The 21,310-nt window shown below is 34.9% G+C and overlaps 1 protein-coding gene across 5 annotated transcripts in view; it reads left to right on the forward strand.

Annotated features, from left to right (window-relative positions):
• FAM185A (family with sequence similarity 185 member A) overlaps positions 1-21,310 on the forward strand; it is a 66,046-nt gene that overhangs the window by 761 nt on the left and 43,975 nt on the right. For 4 of the 5 annotated variants that reach the window (XR_451422.2, XR_451421.2, XM_007187097.2 and 1 more), the window contains exons 2-4: positions 2,459-2,568; positions 7,655-7,747; positions 12,919-13,057. Coding sequence is in view for 3 of the 5 variants with exons in the window: in XM_007187097.2 (XP_007187159.2) it covers positions 2,459-2,568; positions 7,655-7,747; positions 12,919-13,057 (342 nt within the window). In the remaining 2 variants the exon portion in view is untranslated. The remainder of the gene's footprint in view (positions 1-2,458; positions 2,569-7,654; positions 7,748-12,918; positions 13,058-21,310) is intronic. The other variant, XM_007187098.2, reaches the window with a different exon arrangement.

Consider the following 21,310-nt stretch of genomic DNA (forward strand, 5'->3'; position numbering starts at 1 on the left):
TTCCAACCTAATTTACAATTTACGCCTTCGGAGGTTGCCTGTTTTTTTCTGTTATGCTTTGGGTTTCTGGGCAGTAGTTAGGAATTAGGTTCTCAATTACAGCAATTTTATAAATTGAATGGAAACATGATTTGGAATAATCTAAGCCGAATAACATTTGTGGAGCCCCTTCTGTCCTCCTTTGGCACTTTGTTCCTATTTGTGCACTGCACTTTGTCGGTAACAATGTGGTGTATTTTTCAGGGTTAAAGCATCTTGATAATCCACCCAGTGGCATGGCAGACCGTCCGCGTTTCCCCTTGCTCACCGCCTGGCGTCTGTCCCCAAACAGCCTTGTCTATAGCATGTTCCATCGAACTTGGACCAGGTGTTTGGTTTCTAATAGGCACCCGGCTTCGTACTGAAAACGGCCCCAATCATTTTGGCCTAAGTAAATTTTCTCTGAGTAGCAGGCCATGAAGAAAAACACATAGTAAGATTACCTGGGAAACCTCAACTGATAATGGCTGCAAGATATGTTTCCTAGGTGTTTGGGTTCCACGTTATTTCTCACATGGAAACGACTGTGTACGCAGCACTTTTCTAGGAAAGTCTTCCCTGGCTCTCCGCCTTCCCGGGACTGAAGGAAGATACTAATGAAGATCGTAATAGCAACTAACACTTCTAAGATAATCTTTTCCAATCCTTACAGTTGCACTGTATTATAGACACTGTTATTGTCACCATTTAAGATGAGGGAATCGAGATACAGCAAGTTTCATATACTAAGTATTTATTGTGGGTGAACAAGTAGAAGAAATCCATGCCTTCATGAAATTTAATTTGTAGTGGGCTTAGATCAAGAAATATGCCTATTTTCTCTCAGATATAAAGTGGTGGAGCTGAGATTTGAACTGACTGGAGTCTGCTGAACCACTATGCCTTAATTGCTTCTCAACTTTTTTTTAACTAGCCTAGGTGAATAAGAGACCCTGATCTCAAAATGTTAACAGTCTGGGATGGGGAGGAAGATTTGCCAATGTATTATGTAGTACAAAATAGACTGAGTATTGAAATAGAGATAAGCAAAGTTGTATGGCAGCACAGATAAAAATGGAACTACCCAAACCTTATTATTTGCTGATTCCTCTTTTTAGAGCCAGAATCTCATTTCCAATTTACTGTTAACATGTGGGTATTCCACAGGCCCCTCAAATAACATAATTCAATTTTCCTCATACTTAACTCGTGTTCCTCCAGTTTGTCTATAACCGTTTCAGTGAATGAGTGAGTGTAGCATTACTACCACTCAATATCTAGCCTTAACTTCTCTACCCACCTACTGAGGGTAGAGTATATTTAGAATTTGTTTTCTTCTCCCCATGCCTATCATTACTGCTTGAGATCAAACCTTAAGTTGTAACACTACTTAACTGGCTGAAAGTTTTGCAGTTACATTTGCATCCATGTAAGTATGGGGTAAAATTGTCTTTTTATGTATTTTATATTAATCCCAACCAAAATTTTGCCTTTATAGAGACTGCCATATACTCAACTGTAGAAATTGATTTTTATGCCATAACTATTGGAATTGTAGTGCTAAGACCCCAGTAGTTTGTGTTTGGGGCAGCATTACTTCTCTGGTCTGGTTTAAGGGAAATCATCAATATTTATTTGAACTAGGTATTAAATATCAGTGTTTTAAAGATTTTTAATTTTTATACACAGACACCTAAGGTTACACCTTAAATTGAATTTAAAGTTAAACTTTAAAGCTAAGTATGGCTTATTTGCCAAACTTTCTTCATATATATCACTGTTATTTATCCACAATTTTGAGGTTTTAATATTATTCAGTACTAGATTTTTCAAAGTTGTTCCCACTTTTTATTTCTTCAAATACCTTGTGATATAGCTGCGTGATAATATCTTCATTTTTTACATATGAAAGGTTAGAGGTAGGATTTGAAAACCGAACTCATGGTCATATATACTGATCCATGCTACTCCTGCAGTAGGCTTTTAACTTGGGGGAAGTTTGGGAACAAATCTTTAAACTTTCATGAATATAAAAGAGAATAGGCTAACTGACTTATCCAGTTCACCATAATGAATTGTTAACTTGCTGTACTCTTACTGAAATCTGTGTTTGTGTATTTTCTCAGTGGCGAAGAGGCTTCTATGATCTTCTATAAGAATTGGAATCTTTGACCTGCTTTACTTATCTCCTATGTTACTTTCTCTCTTTAGATGATATCCGCCAACAGAAGTAACTATTTTTTAAAAACTGGTAGAAAAGGGCTTTACATTTGGTCCTGTTGCTGTGGTGGAGATCCCTTACCTTTAGAGAGAGGCTGCTGACAGCTGTGTTCTTTCCAGAATTCAGTAAACTGAGGAGCTGGATTTCTGCGGGACACTGAAATGCTTTGGAGCTCATTAACCGTAGTACTAACTTGGTTTTTCTTTTTTTCACTTCTAGATTTGAATATCAAGTCATCAGGGTCTGGCTGTGTAAAAGTCCAAAATATTGAGTGTGATAATTGCAAAATTGAAACTGAACAGGGGACCAGCATCTTACAGTCAGTTAAGGTATAAATATTTTTCTAATTTTGTTTCAACGTTATTTTTTAAAACACCTTAAACTATGAACTACGGTATCAAATTAAGGTTATTATTCGAGCATCATTTATTGGAAATATTGAGTATCGTTTATTCATCACTCAGAAATTCCTTGCAAAAAGTTTGTCAGTTCTGTTATGAAAGTATAGAGGTTGTAGCAACTTTGAAGGTTTTCATCATGTTCCTTTTAGATTTCATTTCAAAGTGTACAGCGATACTAATAATACATTCTTAGTATTCTCAGATCTTACTAAGTTTAAGAAATTTTAGTTTTAACGAATGATTTTCTTCCATTTATTAAGGAGTAAGGAAAAGTCGTTAAGCATTATAAATTTGCTTAAAATATTAAATTAATCACATTTTTAATGTACCAGGTAGTTCATTACTTAAGGATTAAGTAGGTATTTGTGCTAAACAGCAAATGATTCATCTCACTTTGTAACAATGCTTTTATATTTAATTTTCTTAAAATTAGATTGGTCTCAGCTCTAAATGATTTCAAATACATCTCTGATAAGTTCTAGCTTACTGTTACTACTGGTACTACTTACACTTGCATATTCAAAACTCAGTACTTCTGTGAACTTTGGTGGTATGTGACTTTGTTGAAGTCAGTCATCTTTGCTTCATAATTGCAAAACATTTTCATTTTTAGATGCATAAACAGTAATTAGTATGATTAATTGGATACATTTAAAAATTTTTACATTATTTGTTTTGTCCCAGCCACCTTTATTTGCACACCTACCTTTGGCATGTCTTCACATGTGAACCATTTCAGTAAATTTAGTTGCACAGGGACTTACCTGGTGGTCCAGTGGTTAAGACTCCATGCTCCCAGTGCAGGGGGCCCAGGTTTGATCCCTGGTCAGGGAACTAGATCCTGCATGCCGCAACTGAAAGAGCCCACATGCCGCAACAAAGATCCCACGTGCCACAACTAAGACCCGGCACAACCAAAAAAATAAGAAAAATTTAGTTGCACAAATATCAAAAAAGGTTAAAGAATACTATTACATATCCTTTTGGAAAAATGAGATGGTTCCGGTTCTTGTAAAAGATTGCACAGTGAAGTTTTCATGTTGAATGACTAAATGGATGAGAATACCATGGTTCCTTTTTGTCCTTATAAATATATTGGTCACTCATCAATGCTTGAATTTCAGAAATTCATCTAGAATATTGTTCTCTGGAGACTCAAGAGTCTTAGATTTTCAATTTCACAGCCAAAATTAGAAGCTACTGTACTGCTGTCTGTCTCTTTGCAATCGTCTTTTGATCCATCTGATAATTCTGAAAGATCTATTTTGTCAGTTTTCTTTTTTCTGCCATTATGTGCATAAAATGAAAAATGACTTCTCAACTTTGGCACTGTTGACATTTTGGGCTGGATAATTCTTTGTTGTCAGGGGCTGACCTATGCACTGTGGGATGTTTAGCAGTGTTCCTGGCTTCTACCAACTAAGTGCCAAGAAACACACTGCTCACTTAGGACCGTGAAAAATATCTCCACACATTGCCAGATGTCCTCTGGGGGACAAAAGTCCTTTAGTTGAGAACCACCATTTGAAGCAAGTTCATCATTCTTCTGTTGTCTTATTCTTTTAGACATTTTCTAGCATAGTTAGGAATAATTGACAAATAATAATGAAATAACTACTAGGATAATGAAATAGCAAAATGTTATGAGACATATGAAAAATAAGAATACTAAGATCCCATAATGTATTTTAGATTTACAAAGGAGTCCAGTGAACCATTATGGTAATTTTAAGATAGAATGAGTTTTATTCTATTTAAAAAATGAGTAAAATTTCTATTTATTCTTTGGGAGACCTCTAAGAAAGAATAAAAGTCATGAAATATCAGTCCTACAAATAGAATAGCTCAAAAAAGAAATTCAAGGATTAGAATTGGGCCCACTGAATCTTAATGGTAGTTAGGAGAATTAAGAGGTAAGAGAATTATTCTTGAGATCTTAGGATTTAACTGACTTAAATTCAGAATGGGAACGCTTCATGAAATATCTGGTTTAAGTTTTAAATATGGTACAATATCATTTTCTCTAATTAGTGATCACCTATTAATGTAAGTTTCTCTTCCACTCATTTTCAGGATGTGAAATATATTTGATCTATGTTATAAGATGTTGATAGCAATAATAACAGCTACTGTTTACTGAGTCCTTATTATGTACCCAGAAAAGTAGCTAAGGCTTCATTTAATCCTTGAATTATCTCCTTTTTATCAAGGAAGAAACTGTGAGCTACCAAGAGATTAAGGAACTCATTTAGGTTCCCACAGCTAATAAATTGAGCTAAGATTTGAACTTGGGTCTTTCTGCATTCCAAGCTCATGTTCTTTCCACCTTTCCTTATTGTCCAAGCAAAATGCTGACAGTACAGACTCACTGAATGCCACATATTTACATTTTAAAAAAATGCAATAGTAATAGTTTATATTATACTAAATAGCTTCTGATTTATTTAAACATTTTAACTACTTTGTTTTGCATATTGAGGCAGGAGATAGATGGGCCCCAGGGTAAGCAGCTGGAGTTCATTCCCTATGGACAGAAACTTCAGAATATCAATAACAGGACAATCGAGAGAGGAGGCTGGGCCCTGCCCAGATAAGAGATAAAAGACCACATATTCCTTATTCTCAAAGTCAAGGAGACTTTCCCCGACTACACATGCCCAGAAAGGCTTCTTGGAGGTCCAAAAGGGAGGGGGCGCCACCCCAGAGTAAATGACGTCAACTACGCATAGGCCTCTTTGCTAGAATCCATCTTGGCTGAGAGATGCGCGCGCACACGGGAGGATCCTGAGATATACCAAATACGGACTCAGAACCAGGCTAAGCAAGATGATTGGTCAAAGGAAACCTGGAAGAAATGCCCCATAAAAGTGATTCAAACTACCACAAGGGGGCGACTCTCCCTCTGAGCCCACCCATGTGTCTATCCACAAGAACTGTACTTTTTCCTCCTAATAAACACTTTACTTGCTTCACTACTTTCCGTCTCTATGTGGAAATTCATTTCTACACACCTGACGGTCTAGGGCCTTGTCACTGGCCACTGGTCCCCGGTGGAATAGTGGCGAGGATTCAGCGCTCTCACTGCTGCTGCCTGACTTCAGTCTCTGGCAGGGAACCGAAATCTTGCTTCAAGCCGCTGCAGGCCGAGGCCACCCAAGATCAATATGTTTTTAAATTTTATAATCTACTTTACATTTTTTGAAATTAGATTAGCTTTGAACTTAATGATAGCTATTAACATTTTTGTGCTGTAGACCTCTTTGAAACTATGATTATTTCCTTAGAAAAAATGCACACATACGAAATTTTGCTTACAATTTTGTAAGTTTCACAGACTCTCTAGAATGTCGTGTAAACTTGGTTAAGAACTCCTGATTTAAATAAAATAACAGTTGTTTTGGAGATACTTTTTTCTAAAGTTCATCAGTTACTTGTCTGCTTGATAAAGACTGTATTAAATACAGTTTGACTTCTGACTCATGTTTCTATGGGCATGAAGTCTACCATGCTGTAATATAGATAAACTTTTTAAGAATGATTCATTTTGCCCTTTTCACTGAATTTTTTGAACTTCATTCGTGGGCCATTTTACCCAAGGTTTTACTGTTTTTCCCCCTGAGTAAAGCAACCAGGAGGTATATGGTTGTTTTGAATTTTTTTTCCCACTTTTTAGATACCTCTCTACTGTTGCTGGTTATGATATTGGTAGGTTTGCTTTTGCTATTTTTCTTCTTCTGGTATTTACCTATTCTTTTTCTCTTTATAGATGTGGTAGAACTGAAGACTTATGCAAATATTAAGGTGAAGTAAGCTACCCTAAAAAATAGACCAAACATCTAATGGCTCACACACAGCTATAGTTTATTTCTCATTTGTGTCCAAGTGTGGGTGACTCGTTTCTATTCAGGTATTGTAGGTTCCCTTCATCTTCTGGCTCTGCTATCTGTTAGAGCCTTATTGTAATATACATTCACCTGGTGGAAGGGGCAGAGCACAGAGAAGGCACATTAATTCTTCTAAAAGCACCAGCCTGGAAATTGCACGTAACATTTCTATTTATGTTCTGTTGGCAAGAACTGAGCAGCACCTAAGAGGTAAGGGAAGCTGGAAAACATTGTCTCTTCATGGGCCAGCTATACTCTTTGTACTTTGGGAAAATTGGATTTTTGTGGACCTATCATAGTTTCTGCCACAGTTGCCAAGTGTGAAAACAAGTGTTATATACACACACACACATTTTTTTTATCTAGCAGAGGAGGCTAACTGTAACTGCTATTTTCTTAGAGACATTTTCATTTAGTTCCAGTTTCTGGGCTGTGTTGTACTAGAAAGTTTAACAGTCAGTGGGTTGTTATCCTAAGTGTGAATATATTCTTCTTCAGGTGACTCCAGCAATAAGAGTGTAGGATTTGAAATCATACAGAGCTTGATTCTGTTAGTTTAGATTTTGTTGTTTTCTAATGTGTCACCTGATAAGGTTGTTTAACCTTTCTGATTCTTGGATTCCTTCCTCTGTAAAATGGGAAAAATATAATACCCATCTCTCTGAATTGTGAGAATTAAATGTTAGTTCATGTAAAGTAGTGAACGTTGTTATTTGGTGCAAAGGAAATGCCAAGTAAGTAATAAATATTACTGTTATTAATAATGATGAATATTAATAATGATGAACAGTGATTATTGTTGTCATCCTCATCATGATTTATGTTTAGTTAGCCATTGTGATCTTTGATTCCCAGCCCTTTCTTCAGTGAAGCTACCAGAACACCCAAGTATCTTTTTTTTTTCCTTTGAGTCCAAGGAGCTTTATTTAATCCGTTTAACAGCAGTTGACATTCTTTTCTCACTGATGTTATTATTCCAAACAGTGCGTTTCTATTCATTTCTACTTCCTCTTTTACTGCTTTATTATTATTTTAAAAGAAATGTATAAAATGTTGGAACATTTTTTATTAGTATAAGTCAAATTTATTGTCTCTTTTTCTATGTGTGTATTTTTGTGTTTGTCTTTCAGAGTCAAAAATTACATATTCAAACAAAAGGAGGTAAAGTGATCTGCCTGGGAACAGTTTATGGAAATATAGATATTCATGCATCAGATAGAAGTGTAAGATTGTAATTTTCTTTTTTAGTACTTGCAATTTTGCATCTGGTTGTCTCACACAGTGGGTAGATTCTACAAAATTTGTGGCAAAACATTCCCTTTTTAATGCATTTGAGTTCATTAGTAAATTCAAATTTGAACTGAGATGATTAAATATTATATAATTTAATTTTAAATTTGTGATTTAATACTTTTGATAGATATTTAGTTACTTATTTGGAATCAATAACATCTTTTTTTAACTTTTAAGTTTTATTTTTTTTAAAGTTTTTTTTTTTTTTGATGTGAACCATTTTTAAAGTCTTTATTGAATTTGTTACAATATTGCTCCTGTTTTATGATTTGTTTTTTTGGCTGAGAGGCATGTGGGATCTTAGCTTCCCAACCAGGGATTGAACCCACACCCCCTGCATTGGAAGGCGAAGTCTTAACCACTGGACCACCAGGGAACTCCCTCAATAACATCTTTAAATTCTTAATATTTCTTTAAAAAATTTTTTTGTATTGAAGTGTAGTTGATTTACAGTGTTGTGTTAATTTCTGCTGTACAGCCAAGTGACTCAGTTATACACACATATACATTCTTTTTTATACTCTTTTCCATTATGGTTTATCCCAGGATATTGAATATAGTTACCTGTGCTTTACAGTAGGACCTTGTTGTTTATCCATTCTGTATGTAATAGTTTGTGTCTGCTAACCCCAAACTCCCAGTTCATCCCTTGCAAATACTTAATATTGAATTCTAATTCTGAAGAGATTTTAATCTTAATGATCATGGGTTAAAATCAGTCATTACGTAATACCAAAATAACTGGGATTAAATTTTTCTTATTGTTAGGTTTAGTTGAGTATTTTTTCCAAGACCTGTTTATTTTGCCTTTAGGCAATTTTAGGAGGAGTTTCAAAACTCAACTTTCTTCAGTGTTTTCCACAAGATGGCACCATTAGACAGCATTACTGTTCTCCAAGAGCTTTTATTAGCCATAGGACCTTTGATTGTTATAAGACAGTTTGCATTTTTTCAGTCAACTTTTGTTGCTTTCTGTGATTTAGCATAGTATTAAGAATAAAGGTATAATTTTGAAGTATAAATTGTCACAGTTTTTTTAGCATGATCAGTAATGTTTTAAATCTTTTAGAAAGGTCTAAGCCACCTTTTATTTTACAGTTAGACAATTTGCAAGGATTCTTTTGTCATAAATTTGTTCAATTCCATACTCAGCTGTATTCTCAGATAATTGGTGGGGAGGAATTGTAGATTATTGTTGGCATAATTAAACAAGGTAGGTTATAACACTAATTGTTCTACTGTTGTCACTTTTATTTTCCATCACCTTTCTCTTAGAACCTGTGGGAGACTGTTTAAACCCAAATACTCAAATTTATCTTTTTAAAAAGTGTTGAAAGACACTGCCTGGCTTTATGTGGCAGCTGTTTTGAGACAGCATTTAGTTTCACCTCTCTGATTGTTGTGGTCTTGGAGGTGCAAAAGGGAAATTGGACAACTGCAGTTGCAGAATATTGCATATTGATGTTCAAATATAACTATCAAAGAAGAATTTAAATCATCTTAATTATTTTCTATTTTTAATATTTTGACCACTGTTTCCACTCATTATTTATCCTCTCAACTTTCATGGTTTATTGAATATTCATTTATTCCTACTTTCTGTTATACTATTTTGTTTCCTGCCTGATGGAGTTTTGTGTTGTACTAAAGAATCAGTTTTTATATTTCTTTCTATTTATATTATGCATAGTGTTAATTTTTAAGGCATATTTCTAAGTTTGTGGGGTTTTATATAAAATAAATTCTTATGAAATATGTTAACTTTTAATATACAACTTCCATAGAAATGTGTTTTGGATATTTGAGAGGCAGCATAGTGTATTGGTTTAGAACACGTAATTGAGAACCAGAGTACCTGGGTTCTGGCTCAGCCACTTTCTAAGCTCTTTAACTTCAGATGAGTTATTTAACCTCTATGTGTCTTGGTTTTCTGGAAAATAGAATAATAGTAATGACATTAACTCACACAGTTGTTATGAGGATTAAATGAATTAATACATAATACAGATAAGGTACTTAAAATAATGTCTTGCATAGCTAACTCCATTATAGTGTCGACTATAATGATGATGATAAAGGTAAATAAAACACAGGAAAGGTAATTTGGCCAGTCCTAGACCTACCAGTTAACTTTACTGAGACTCTGTTTCATTATTCATAAAATAGGGATGGTATTGTTTGTTTTTTCTGCTCAGCAAGATTGTGGGAATCAAGTGAGCATTATAAACACTTAACAGTATATTCTTTATGTATCATTTTATATGGAATGGCTGTTTTTAAATTGTATCGTTAATTTCAGTATCCTAAGTTTGATACAGACAAGATAGAAATCCATTGTATCTGATTGTTGAATGAATTGATAATATAGTTATCAGTTGACCTTTCTTTCTTAGTTTGGGCTACAAGGCCACAGTTTTTCCTTAAAACTTCATTTTCATTTTATAATGTTGATTTATAATAACTAAACTTTATGAAAAAAATTTCCTCTTGTATAGAAAAGCAAATTAATTTATAGCACTATCTCTCTAAGAAAGGTATTTTTGGATCTACTTTTTGTTCTTTCTTTAAATATCTACTTAATAAGCAAGCTGTACAGTTTAATCTATTTTTTTGAGTGTTTGTTCCATTAGCATTAGTAACTGTAAATAAGATCCTCAATATTTTGCTGTAAACTATGGTGTCCTAAGTTTAATTGTTCTAGTTAGTATCTGATATAGTGCATTATATATGGCCCTTAGTGAATTTTCTATTTCTTTGAAATTAATTTTACAGATTGATTGGTTAAAATAGCTATATTATTGTGATGAGGAGTGTTGTACTTTTGCTTGCTTTCATTTAGTTTGGTGGGGCAGGGGAGGATATTTTTTAGCTTCCTACAGGGTAAGATATTTAGTGTTTAATGAACAAAGTAAATCCTTGGCAATTTCCTGATACTCATAAGGAGTGTCTTAAAAGCTTTATTTGGTTGTGGGGAGAGTCTAATCAAAAGTTCCCCCTTGCCAATAAAGACACAGACCTACTAGAGAATGGACTTGAGGACATGGGGAGGGGGAAGGGTAAGCTGTGACAAAGTGAGAGAGTGGCATGGACATATATACACTACCAAACGTAAAATAGATAGCTAGTGGGAAGCAGCCGAATAGCACAGGGAGATCACCTCGGTGCTTTGTGACCACCTAGAGGGGTGGGATAGGGAGGGTGGGAGGGAGGGAGACACAAGAGGGAAGAGATATGGGAACATATGTATGTGTATAACTGATTCACTTTGTTATAAAGCAGAAACTAACACACCATTGTAAAGCAATTATACTCCAATAAAGATGTTAAAAAAAAAAAGTTCCCCCTTGCCAGTTCAATTAAGTTTCAAATATTCTTTCAGCATTTATCTTTTGATATTCCCTAAAACAGCCTCACTATTTATAAAAAGCTAGAGTATTCATACTTGTTGTCTGCTTTATGGAAATACTTGGAGAATTTTAAGCTATGCATAAAGCAACTTTTCATGAAGAAATTTTGTAGGTAAAGGATAAATTTTTTCAGAAATTTTAAACCTTACTATTACACTGAGGAATGCAAAATGTGTATTCTCACAAATTTGAATGTATATAAAATATCTATCTTTCTTTGACAGACTTATTGAAACTAGATTTTAAAATATTCCTATGAATCCATAATTAGCTGTAGCAGATAAGCAATTGGGTGTATTTTATATACCTAATAAAAGTTCATTAAAAAACAAAATTATATACTTCAAATCTGGATGACAAAGTAATTCTAGTTTGCTTCCCATAACAACCTCTGGGTACCTTAATTTCTCTTTTCATAGTTTATCTGTCTTCTAATATTTTAGTATTTTTGAAACTCAATTCTTATTAAATAATATTTTGAACTCAACAATTTTTGAAGGAAGTATAACGATTGAATAATACTGATACCAGTGTGTTGAAAAACAGTGATGTTCTTTCTTTAAATACCTCAGTGTAATGCTTGAATTTGACCCTGGGCAAAACTGTGGCAAGCCTTCCTAGTGATTCAGTTTTTATGTCAACAGTTTTATATTAACGCTCACTTTATGCTTATAAAGCATTTGTTTAAAATACTATAAAGATAATTTGGAATCCTTAATTAGATACCTTCATTTTACATTGGGCTCAATATTTGAGACATAAATGCATACTGAATTTTGTTAGAGAAGCTTAGGGATAAAATACAAAAATCCTTCCATTTTGTTCAGTGGAAAGCCACTGACTAATTAGATGTAAAGTGGAAAAATTCTAGAAATAATAGTGTATTCACTACTTTAACAGATGAAATGAGAAAAATCATATGAGAGTCCAATAAAGTCAGATAAAGTATATGCTAAAATTTAAAACCCATTCATGAGTTAAACAGCAACAACAACAAAACAAATTTGAAATAGAAGGGAACTTCTTTAATCTAAAAAAAAGGGATCTAGAAGATCTCTATAGCAAACACCATACTTAATGATGCAATGTTGTAAGCTTTCCCTCTGAGAATAGGAATAAGATAAGGATGCTTACTTGTTATCTCATCACTTCTATTCACTGTTAAATTGGAGGCCTGAGCCAGATTGTAAGGCGGGAAAGAACAGGAAAAACAGTGTTAATATGAGGATTAGAAGGGAAGAAATGAAACGATCACTTGTAAAGAATATAATTATGCATGTAGAAAAATTGTTTTAATTCAGGTAGATTATTAGAATCAGTTAAGTGAGTTTAGTGAGGTTTTGGATTTAAGGTCAAATACAAAAGCCAGTTAAGATAAAATGAAGTTTAAAAAGCTATCTTTTATAATAACATTTACAAAACATCAAATAGGAATAAATTTAACAAAAGATGAAGAACTCAACATAGAAAATATAAAACATTATTAAGAGAAATTAAAGAAGATCTAAATAAATGAAGGAATATAATGGGTCTGTTCCACAGAGAAAACACTGTTGCTCATAATCTTGTAATTAGAGCTGGGGAATTGAAGTCAATAAATTGACCATGTACTGTACATATTAGTTGCCCACTAATTCTGGCTTTTTACCAGTCTTCATTTTATAATGAACTGATTTGAGTCTTTCTCTTACTAGACTGTGACCGTAGATAAACTGCAGGGAAGCTCTGTTAATGTATCTACTGAAGATGGTTTGCTGAAAGCCAAGTGTCTTTACACAGAATCGTCATTTCTATCTTCTGCTGCTGGGGATATTACATTAGGAAGTGTTCATGGTAAGGTGACAGAGGCCTAATACATCTTAGATATGCCACATAACATAAATTTTAAGAGATGACTGTGTTCCTTTGTAGTTGAAGGAGGATCTGCCATTAGGAAGCTGCCCCTCTAAGTAATTAATTGCAGACTAACCATCTTTTAAAAAACCCACAAAATAAAGTGACTCATAAGGTACTGAATTTTATTTTGGCAAGAAATTGAATATTATGCTGTTATACATGAAGCTAATAATAATTCTGATTTTTAATGCATTTCTTTATAGAAGGCAGGCAACAAACAACAAGGAAATATGTGCAGGAATATTCAGAGGAAAGCACAATGAAACAAAAGCAGTGTTAAAAAATAAAGATGGGTTCTGAGTGATTGCTTTTATGTTATGATAGGAAAGCTAAGGATTAAATAAATTAATGAAACATTTGTGTGGGATCCGATTATAGCAATTCAGTGATACTAATTTTGGCTGAAATGCTTTATGTGTATTAGTACTAGCACCAGGTCCTCCCAGTGCCCTGCCATTTTCAGTTTTCTTTAATTAAATATCATCTTGTGACTTTTAAAACATGTCTCTGCAGATATGTAATATTACTTAGTTAACTTCTGTGTTATTGAAAGAAAAGAAGAGAATGTAATGGTGAAGTAATATGGCAAAGGGCATGCTGGTATTCAGTGTCACTCAGCATGCTTCTTAAATTCCCACATAGCAGATGATTTAAGTCCAGGTATGTTTTCTGAAATATGTACACATAGAATTAAGAATCTCTTATCCTGGCAAGTAGTATATACACATCTGCTAAATGCCTTTTGGACCATTTTCCAGGAGTTATAGACAAACTTTTGCTGTACGTAGTCCACTCATTTAACTTCTATAGGAAAGCTGAATATAGTTATCTATACACTTTGGTAAAACTTCCAGATTTTAGTAGTCGGCATGAATTAGGTGGTATTAGAAAACCTGGCTAGTGCTAACCATGCTATTTAGCAAAATGGCAGGTAGTCTTACAGTTAAAAAAAAATCTGAAAAAATGAGTACTTATATGCTTGAAATAATTCTTGAACCTCAATTTCATAGTTAAACCTCATCAACCATTCTTGTAGGGTTAAGGTATTATTTGAGTCCAAAATAAAGCAAATAGTTTTGTTAGTTATTCATCAGTTTTGTTGTTTTTTGTTTTGTTTTGTTTTGTTTACTCAGGTGTGCCTTGAATAGTTCTGGTAATTTGTAACTCCATATTTTAACAATGATTTTTATGTAAGCATTGCATTTTTAACTGTTAATTGTAACTAAAAGTACTGTACTTAATATGTTGAGTAATTTTTGGTGGAAAAGCAATTCCTTATCATGTCACATGTTGATTAACACCCACGATAAGAACAGCTCTGTTCTCTGCAGTGCTTTATACCATGTTTACATTGAATTCATTAATGTTTGAATTTTTTTGCTTTCTTTTAAGTAAGTTGAGAATTGAACTTGGTACATTAGTAGCTTACATGGTAGTAAAACAGATGTACTTTTTTGAAGCAGTCCTCAAAATACTCTAGGTCTCTTTTTTTTTTTTTTAACATCTTTATTGGAGTATAATTGCTTTACAATGGTGCGTTAGTTTCTGCTTTATGACATAGTGAATCAGCTATACATATACATATATCCCCATATCATCTCCCTCCCACCCTCCCTATCCCACCCCTTTAGGTGGTCACAAAGCACCGAGCTGATCTCCCTGTGCTATGCGGCTGCTTCCCACTAGCTATCTGTTTGACATTTGGTAGTATATGTAAGTCCATGCCACTCTCTCACTTCATCCCAGCTTACCCTTCCCCCTCCCTGTGGCCTCAAGTCCATTCTCTACGTCTGCGTCTTTATTCCTATCCTGCCCCTAAGTTCTTCAGAACCTTTTTTTTTTTTTTAGATTCCATATATATGTGTTAGCATACGGTATTTGTTTTTCTCTTTCTGACTTATTTCACTCTGTAAAATACTCTAGGTCTCTTGATTACTTACAGTGGCTGAAATGGAAACAAATTGCTAGGAATAAAAGAGTTCATTCTTTAGCCTTTGTAAAACCTTTTATATTTACTGACCTTTATTGTGAAGTCAGATACCTTTCCTTCGGTGGTTTCAATCTGAGCCAGACCTAGATCCTCTTTTGAACTGTTGTCTCTGGTTGGGATTTTGAAAGAAGACTCTGAGATGGAAATTAGAGTGTAGCAAACTTACCAGGGAGGCCTGTGGGGACCAACGCCATACAAAGGAACAAAGCTCAGTTTCCACAGGAGAGGTTAGACTTGATAAGTCTCAACAACCCCAAAGGGGTGCTCTGAAGCTGGGATGGTCCTCAGAATTGTCTCAAGTTGGGGTGAGGGGAGATGGACCTTTATATCCCCAATCCTTAGATGCAAACTGCCACAGAAGCACAACGATCTTGGATCAAAATGGCCCTCTTCAGATAAGGCAATTCCCTAAGAGAGCAGAGAGCTGGAGACTGTCTGCCAGCGGTATTCCCAATAGATAGGAAAATAAGCCCTGCAGTTACAAAGGGAGTTCTGAATGATGGCTCATAGCACCCACTACCGTTACATTTATTCATTCGTGCAGTACATGTATTGACCACCTACTGTGTGCCAGATTTTCAGGCACGAAGGGTATGAAGTTGGGCAGGAGATGATATCTATCCTTAAAGAACTCACGGTCTAGTGGAAGGATTGAGCATCATCTTTCTTGTTTGTAGTACTAGTAGAGCAGAGAGAAGTAGGAGAAGGGAAAATTTGATCCAGTTGCCACTGTAGAAGAGGTTCCATGTTGTTCAGCCCTGCTTTCTCCATCTAGTCCTTGGCCCTCACTCTGCTTGGTTTTTCAGTGGTAGTAAGTATATGAAAGAGATTTGAAAAAACCATCTGCATTTCTTAGTCATACTCTGTGCCCGCCTACTTTTTAAATTACCCTTAAGAGAGGCCCAAGTTTCTTGCCTCTCCCTCCTATGCCATCCCTATTTCCATCCTTGTCCTAAGGGATTATATGCACATGTTCCTTGAGTTTGGAGTGTGGAGGTGGGTTGGGTATGGAAGAACAGGCAGTGTTCTAGCCCTGCATCCTAATAGCTTAGAAGAGTCATGACTGGTAGAAGGAAGTCCCTATGCTCTAGCTACTGGGATTTTAGTAGGGAGAGATACCTCCCAAGGATCATCCCAAGCTGGAACTCTGAATATATATTCCACTGAAGTCTTTGTTCTAAGTGGTGATGGTCATATAACACCAATTAGATCCATATTTTGGCTGTATTTAAATAAACTAGCTTGGGAATCTTAAAACTTATTTTTACGGGAAAATATGTTGCTACTTCTAAACATCTGACTTACAGAAAACAAATTCATAAGAATATACACATTCTAAGACCTGCCTGTTCAGGATTTATTTAGTTTGGCTTCTTTTTCTTTTTTTAATGTAAATTTATTATTTTATTATTTATTTATTTATTTATTTTTGGCTGCATTGAGTTTTCGTTGCTGTGCACGGGCTTCTCATTGCAGTGGCTTCTCGTGTTGCAGAGCACAGGCTCTAGGCGCATGGGCTTCAGTAGTTGTGCCTCGTGGGCTCTAGAGTGCAGGCTCAGTGGTTGTGGCACATGGGCTTAGTTGCTCTGCGGCATGTGGGATCTTCCTAGACCAGGGCTTGAACCTGTGTCCCCTGCATTGGCAGGTGGATTCTTAACCACTGCACCACCAGGGAAGTCCAAGTTTGGCTTCTTTTTCTTAAAGTAGATTTTTTTTAAACCCAACATACAGATGTTGTAAAAAGCCATTTGTACCACAAATATGATGACAATAACTGTCTTTTTCATAGATTTCATAGGTATATGAGTTTGGAGCCCTCGTGTTAATAGGTTGGGGGCGGTTGTTTCAAAGCATGTTGAAAACAAACATGTATTGAGTGCCTAAGTGAGCCAGCCCATTTTATTTAATGGATAATTGGCTGTTTACAAATGAAGAAAACAAAACTTAGAAATGTCTAATTGTTTGCTCTCAATTATAAGTTAATTAGTGGAAGAGCAAGAATTCGATCCAGGTTTCTTGACTTTTTAGGAGACGTTTTTAAACAGTGTTCAAACAAATGTGTGCATATAGCCATGGTGAATTTCTTGATTGCAACCCAAATTCCATCATCGCTTTTAGGGCTACCTGGGTCACTCGAGAGATGTTTCCTCTAGACAGACAGCACTACAACACAGATGCACTGCTTCAGCTGGGTTCTAGATTGTAAACTCCAATTTCAGGATTTTTGTGCCTTATGAAAATGTGGCGTTCCATATAGTGTTCGGGTTCAGCTTAGCTCCGTGGAGCCGTTCAGGGACTCGGTTCATTCTTTAAAAGTGATGCTGCTATCTTCAGTGTGTGGCTTCTAAGTCTCCCATGAAAGGAAGACAGAGCATGACATTTATTTCTTGTCTGTATATTCTTTTTGTTCATATACCCTGATGCAAACTAATACCCAACATACTGCTGAGTACTTAAGAGGATGCCCAGTAATGAGGAAAGGGAAAATGAAAGGAGTAATATGTCTTTCCTGGCTTTGCAAATTGACTCCTATGTGTAGAGAAGGGGAAAATCTATCTTAAATGGTTTTCAAAATGAAATTTTTAAGTAGAGCTAACGATATTTTCTTGGTAAGAAAATGAGTAATCTAATTGACTAGTAATATTTACTATTTGTAATGTTGGTTGAATCACATCTATTAAGTATGTGTGCCTTCTAATACAAAAGAAACTAGTTTGTTCATTGACTCAACAAATATTCCCCAGTGTTCTGGCACTGAGAACCTAGTGGGATAATGAGTACTTGGATAGTTTGTGTTTAGATATAAAATTTTGTGACAATTTACTATCTTGATTTCCTTCTAAATTACAAAAAATTAGATTCTATGTAAAGTACATTTTATTACATTCTGCTATTTGAATATTTGTGATTTTAAAAGAATTCTGTACATGTATATATAAGATATACATGTATTTATATGTATTCTAGTAAATGTATTTTTTAAATATAAATATATAGTCTCCTGACTTAGAAAGAAAAGCTTCCTTGAAATGGTTTGCTGGGGTTGATTTTATTTATGACATAATTTAAACTAATTAGGGTTAATATGTAGGAGTACTCATGACAGTCATTTTAGTGTTTTATATTTAACTTATGTTATTATTTGGAATAAATGATTAATGAATAAAACTGCATTTAAACTATTTAGATTCCCTATATAACTTAGGGTCTTAGTTTAGACTCTTCGGGAACATACATTAATACATAAATTGATGACTATTAGTTTTCTCATTTTTCTGTACTTCAGAAGTCCTTTGTTCCCCAAAGATTTAGCAATTTGTACATGCTTAAACTCTTCCTTAAATAATTACTTTGGATTTTAGAAACTTTCACAGAAGTAAAAGTTATACAAACTATACAAATACAGTTGATCATTTTGATAGCACTCAAAATTTCTTAAAGAAATGTCTCAACTTGCTTTAAGAAGGACATATAGGCTCTAGTGAATTTACAAATCTGCCTTGTGAATTTAGAAAGTCAGAAGTAATATAAAATTTTAAAAGAAAGGAACTTTTATTGGATTAAATGGAACTCTTCATGAAGTTCATGAAAATGCTTTGTTCTAATTCTAGTGTTTATTCTTAAGTTCATTGTGAAGTTTGTCATTTTAACACAGGATAATTTATGTTAATGTTGAATCTGGACACTTAAAACTTTTTTATATGAAATACCAGAGAGGAATTACAGCTTCCTTTGTGGTGCAGACAGCATAGTTTGTTTTTCACGATTTAGACATATGATAAAATATGTTGCTATTTCATGCAGTGTTTGGACTCCGCTCAGGTCCTTAGCGGGACTGGGCTCCTTCCATAAAGGTGATGCCGCCATTTTCAGTGTGTGGCTTCCAAGCTTCCACTAAAGGAAGAGAGATCATAGAGGATCATGTGAGAAATTTGTTAGCCAGCATGTTTTCAAATGACTTTAACTGCAGAAGTCTGAGATAAAGAGTTTAGTGTGTTCTAAGGAAGGAGAAAGGCACACAAGTATTAGGGGGTACTGGCAGTCTGTGTCACATCTTATAGTTATAATTGCTCTTTCTCAAATGTCTATGAGTTCCTCCTCTTTCCACACCCCCTTGCTATTCTCCAGGATTTCATCCTTGTTTCATTGTTTTTTCAATTCTTTCTTTTCCTTAGGCATCTTATACACTTTTGAGTCTCAACTACCCTTGTATTCTGATAATTCAAATATGTATCTCTAGTGCTGACTTCCAGCTTATACATCCATCTGCTTAGTAGATATAGCCATTTGGATCTTTACAGGCTTCTCAAATGACTTCACATTTCTAACTTCTTTTCTCCTACTTCCCCAGCCCTCACCTCCCCATCCTCATCCATAATATAATCCTCCTCCTTTATTTCCATTTGCAGATTCTAATATTACCATGTACCTAATTTCCCAAGCTAGAATCTAGAAGTAACCCTAAATTCCTCTCTCTATCACCTTCCACATCTATCAATCCCAAAGTATAGGTACGTTTTATCGTCTAAATATTTCTTCAATCTATCCCAGTTTTTTCTTTCAAACTTCTACTGTTCTTTTTCTTTTTTTTTAATTTATTGATTGATTATTTTTGGCTGCGTTGGGTCTTTGTTGCTGTGCACGGGCTTTCTCTAGTTGCGGCGAGCAGGGGCTACACTTCGTTGTGGTGCGTGGGCTTCTTATTGCTGTGGCTTCTCTTGTTGCAGAGCACGGTCTCTAGGCACATGGGCTTCAGTAGTTGCAGCACGTGGGCTCAGTAGTTGTGGCTCATGGGCTCTAGAGGGCAGGCTCAGTAGTTTTGGCGCACGGGCTTAGTTGCTCCGTGGCATGTGGGATCTTCCCGGACCAGAGATCGAACCTGTGTTCCCTGCATTGGCAGGCGGATTCTTAACCACTGCGCCCCCAGGGAAGTCCCGAAACTTCTATTCTAATTCAGATTCTTGTCATCTCTTGCCTCAACTCTAACAGTAAGTTTGCTTCCAGTCTTGCCTTCTTCAAATTCATCCTCTTCGCTGTAGCTATGGTTGGTTATTAGAAAGGCACATTGAGCATGGCATTCTCTTACCCAAACCCTTTCCTACTGCCTCAGTGACTTAGCTAACTTACTGTTTCCTTTTTCTGACCTTATGCTTTGTCTTCTAGAATTACACAATCTCTTACTTCTTCCTGTATATATTCTTATTTGTTCTTTACTTCTGAGTTTTTGATCAGAGCCCTTGATCAATTATAGTCTTCCTAAAATGATTTTCCCAGCTTTCTTTATCTCATTGACTTTTAGTAATCTTTTAGTACTCAGCTAAAGCAGCCTTCCCCCATCTCTGGCCTTGCATTGACCCATAAATTCTTGCCTTATTAAAGAGCAAAGGTCATGTTTTATTTACCTCTATATTCTTAGCATTTAGCCCTGTGGCTTGCAAATAAAAAATATCTCTCTTCCTGCTCCCGCAGCCCTCCCCCTAAAACAGAAGCACAAAAAGGATTTAACTTTTAAGGATATTTGATTTCTCTGTTTGGATTATGAAAGTATATGTGCTGTTTTTACCATAATTACATTTATTTTAGTGAAGAAAAATAAACTAATGTTTATCTTTAAATCGATAGCTTATTTTTCCTCTGACCACACTAGAATGAAGAGTTGCTAGTTAAGGAGAAGTATTTATTTTCTCAAAAATTGGGGTTTGTGGAAAAGTTTCATAACTTGAAAGAGGAGTAAGCACACATAATTATTACAGACCATATGGCATCTGCTTTATTGGAAGGAAGGCTTTTACAAAGATCTACTCCTCTCAAATAGTTGATTTCTTTATTTTCGGTGGTTGGAGATGAAATAGGTGAAACCAAAATATAGAAAATTGTGTTAGTAATGCCCATTTGGTTGATTTGTGTACTTTACAATATTCTACCTTATTCCACAAAGTATTTGAGATAAGAGTTTCATGTTGTATATTTTAATGACTTTGGAATATTTCTGTTTAGGGTAGAGGTTTTCTAAATATTTTGATATAAGTGGAGAATATTTTTTTTGTTTATTGCTTTAAAAATCCTTTAGCGTTGATAAAAATATTTTGATATATTCTTTATATTTAAAATTAGTTCCATACTTTTCTTGTTCTGTTATGCTTTTACCTTACAGAACTCTAACATTCAAGAGAGATGTAGTTTGAGACTGTACAGATTCT

Source organism: Balaenoptera acutorostrata, chromosome 7 (genome assembly GCF_949987535.1).
Source record: "Balaenoptera acutorostrata chromosome 7, mBalAcu1.1, whole genome shotgun sequence".
Classification (NCBI taxonomy): Eukaryota; Metazoa; Chordata; class Mammalia; order Artiodactyla; family Balaenopteridae; genus Balaenoptera; species Balaenoptera acutorostrata.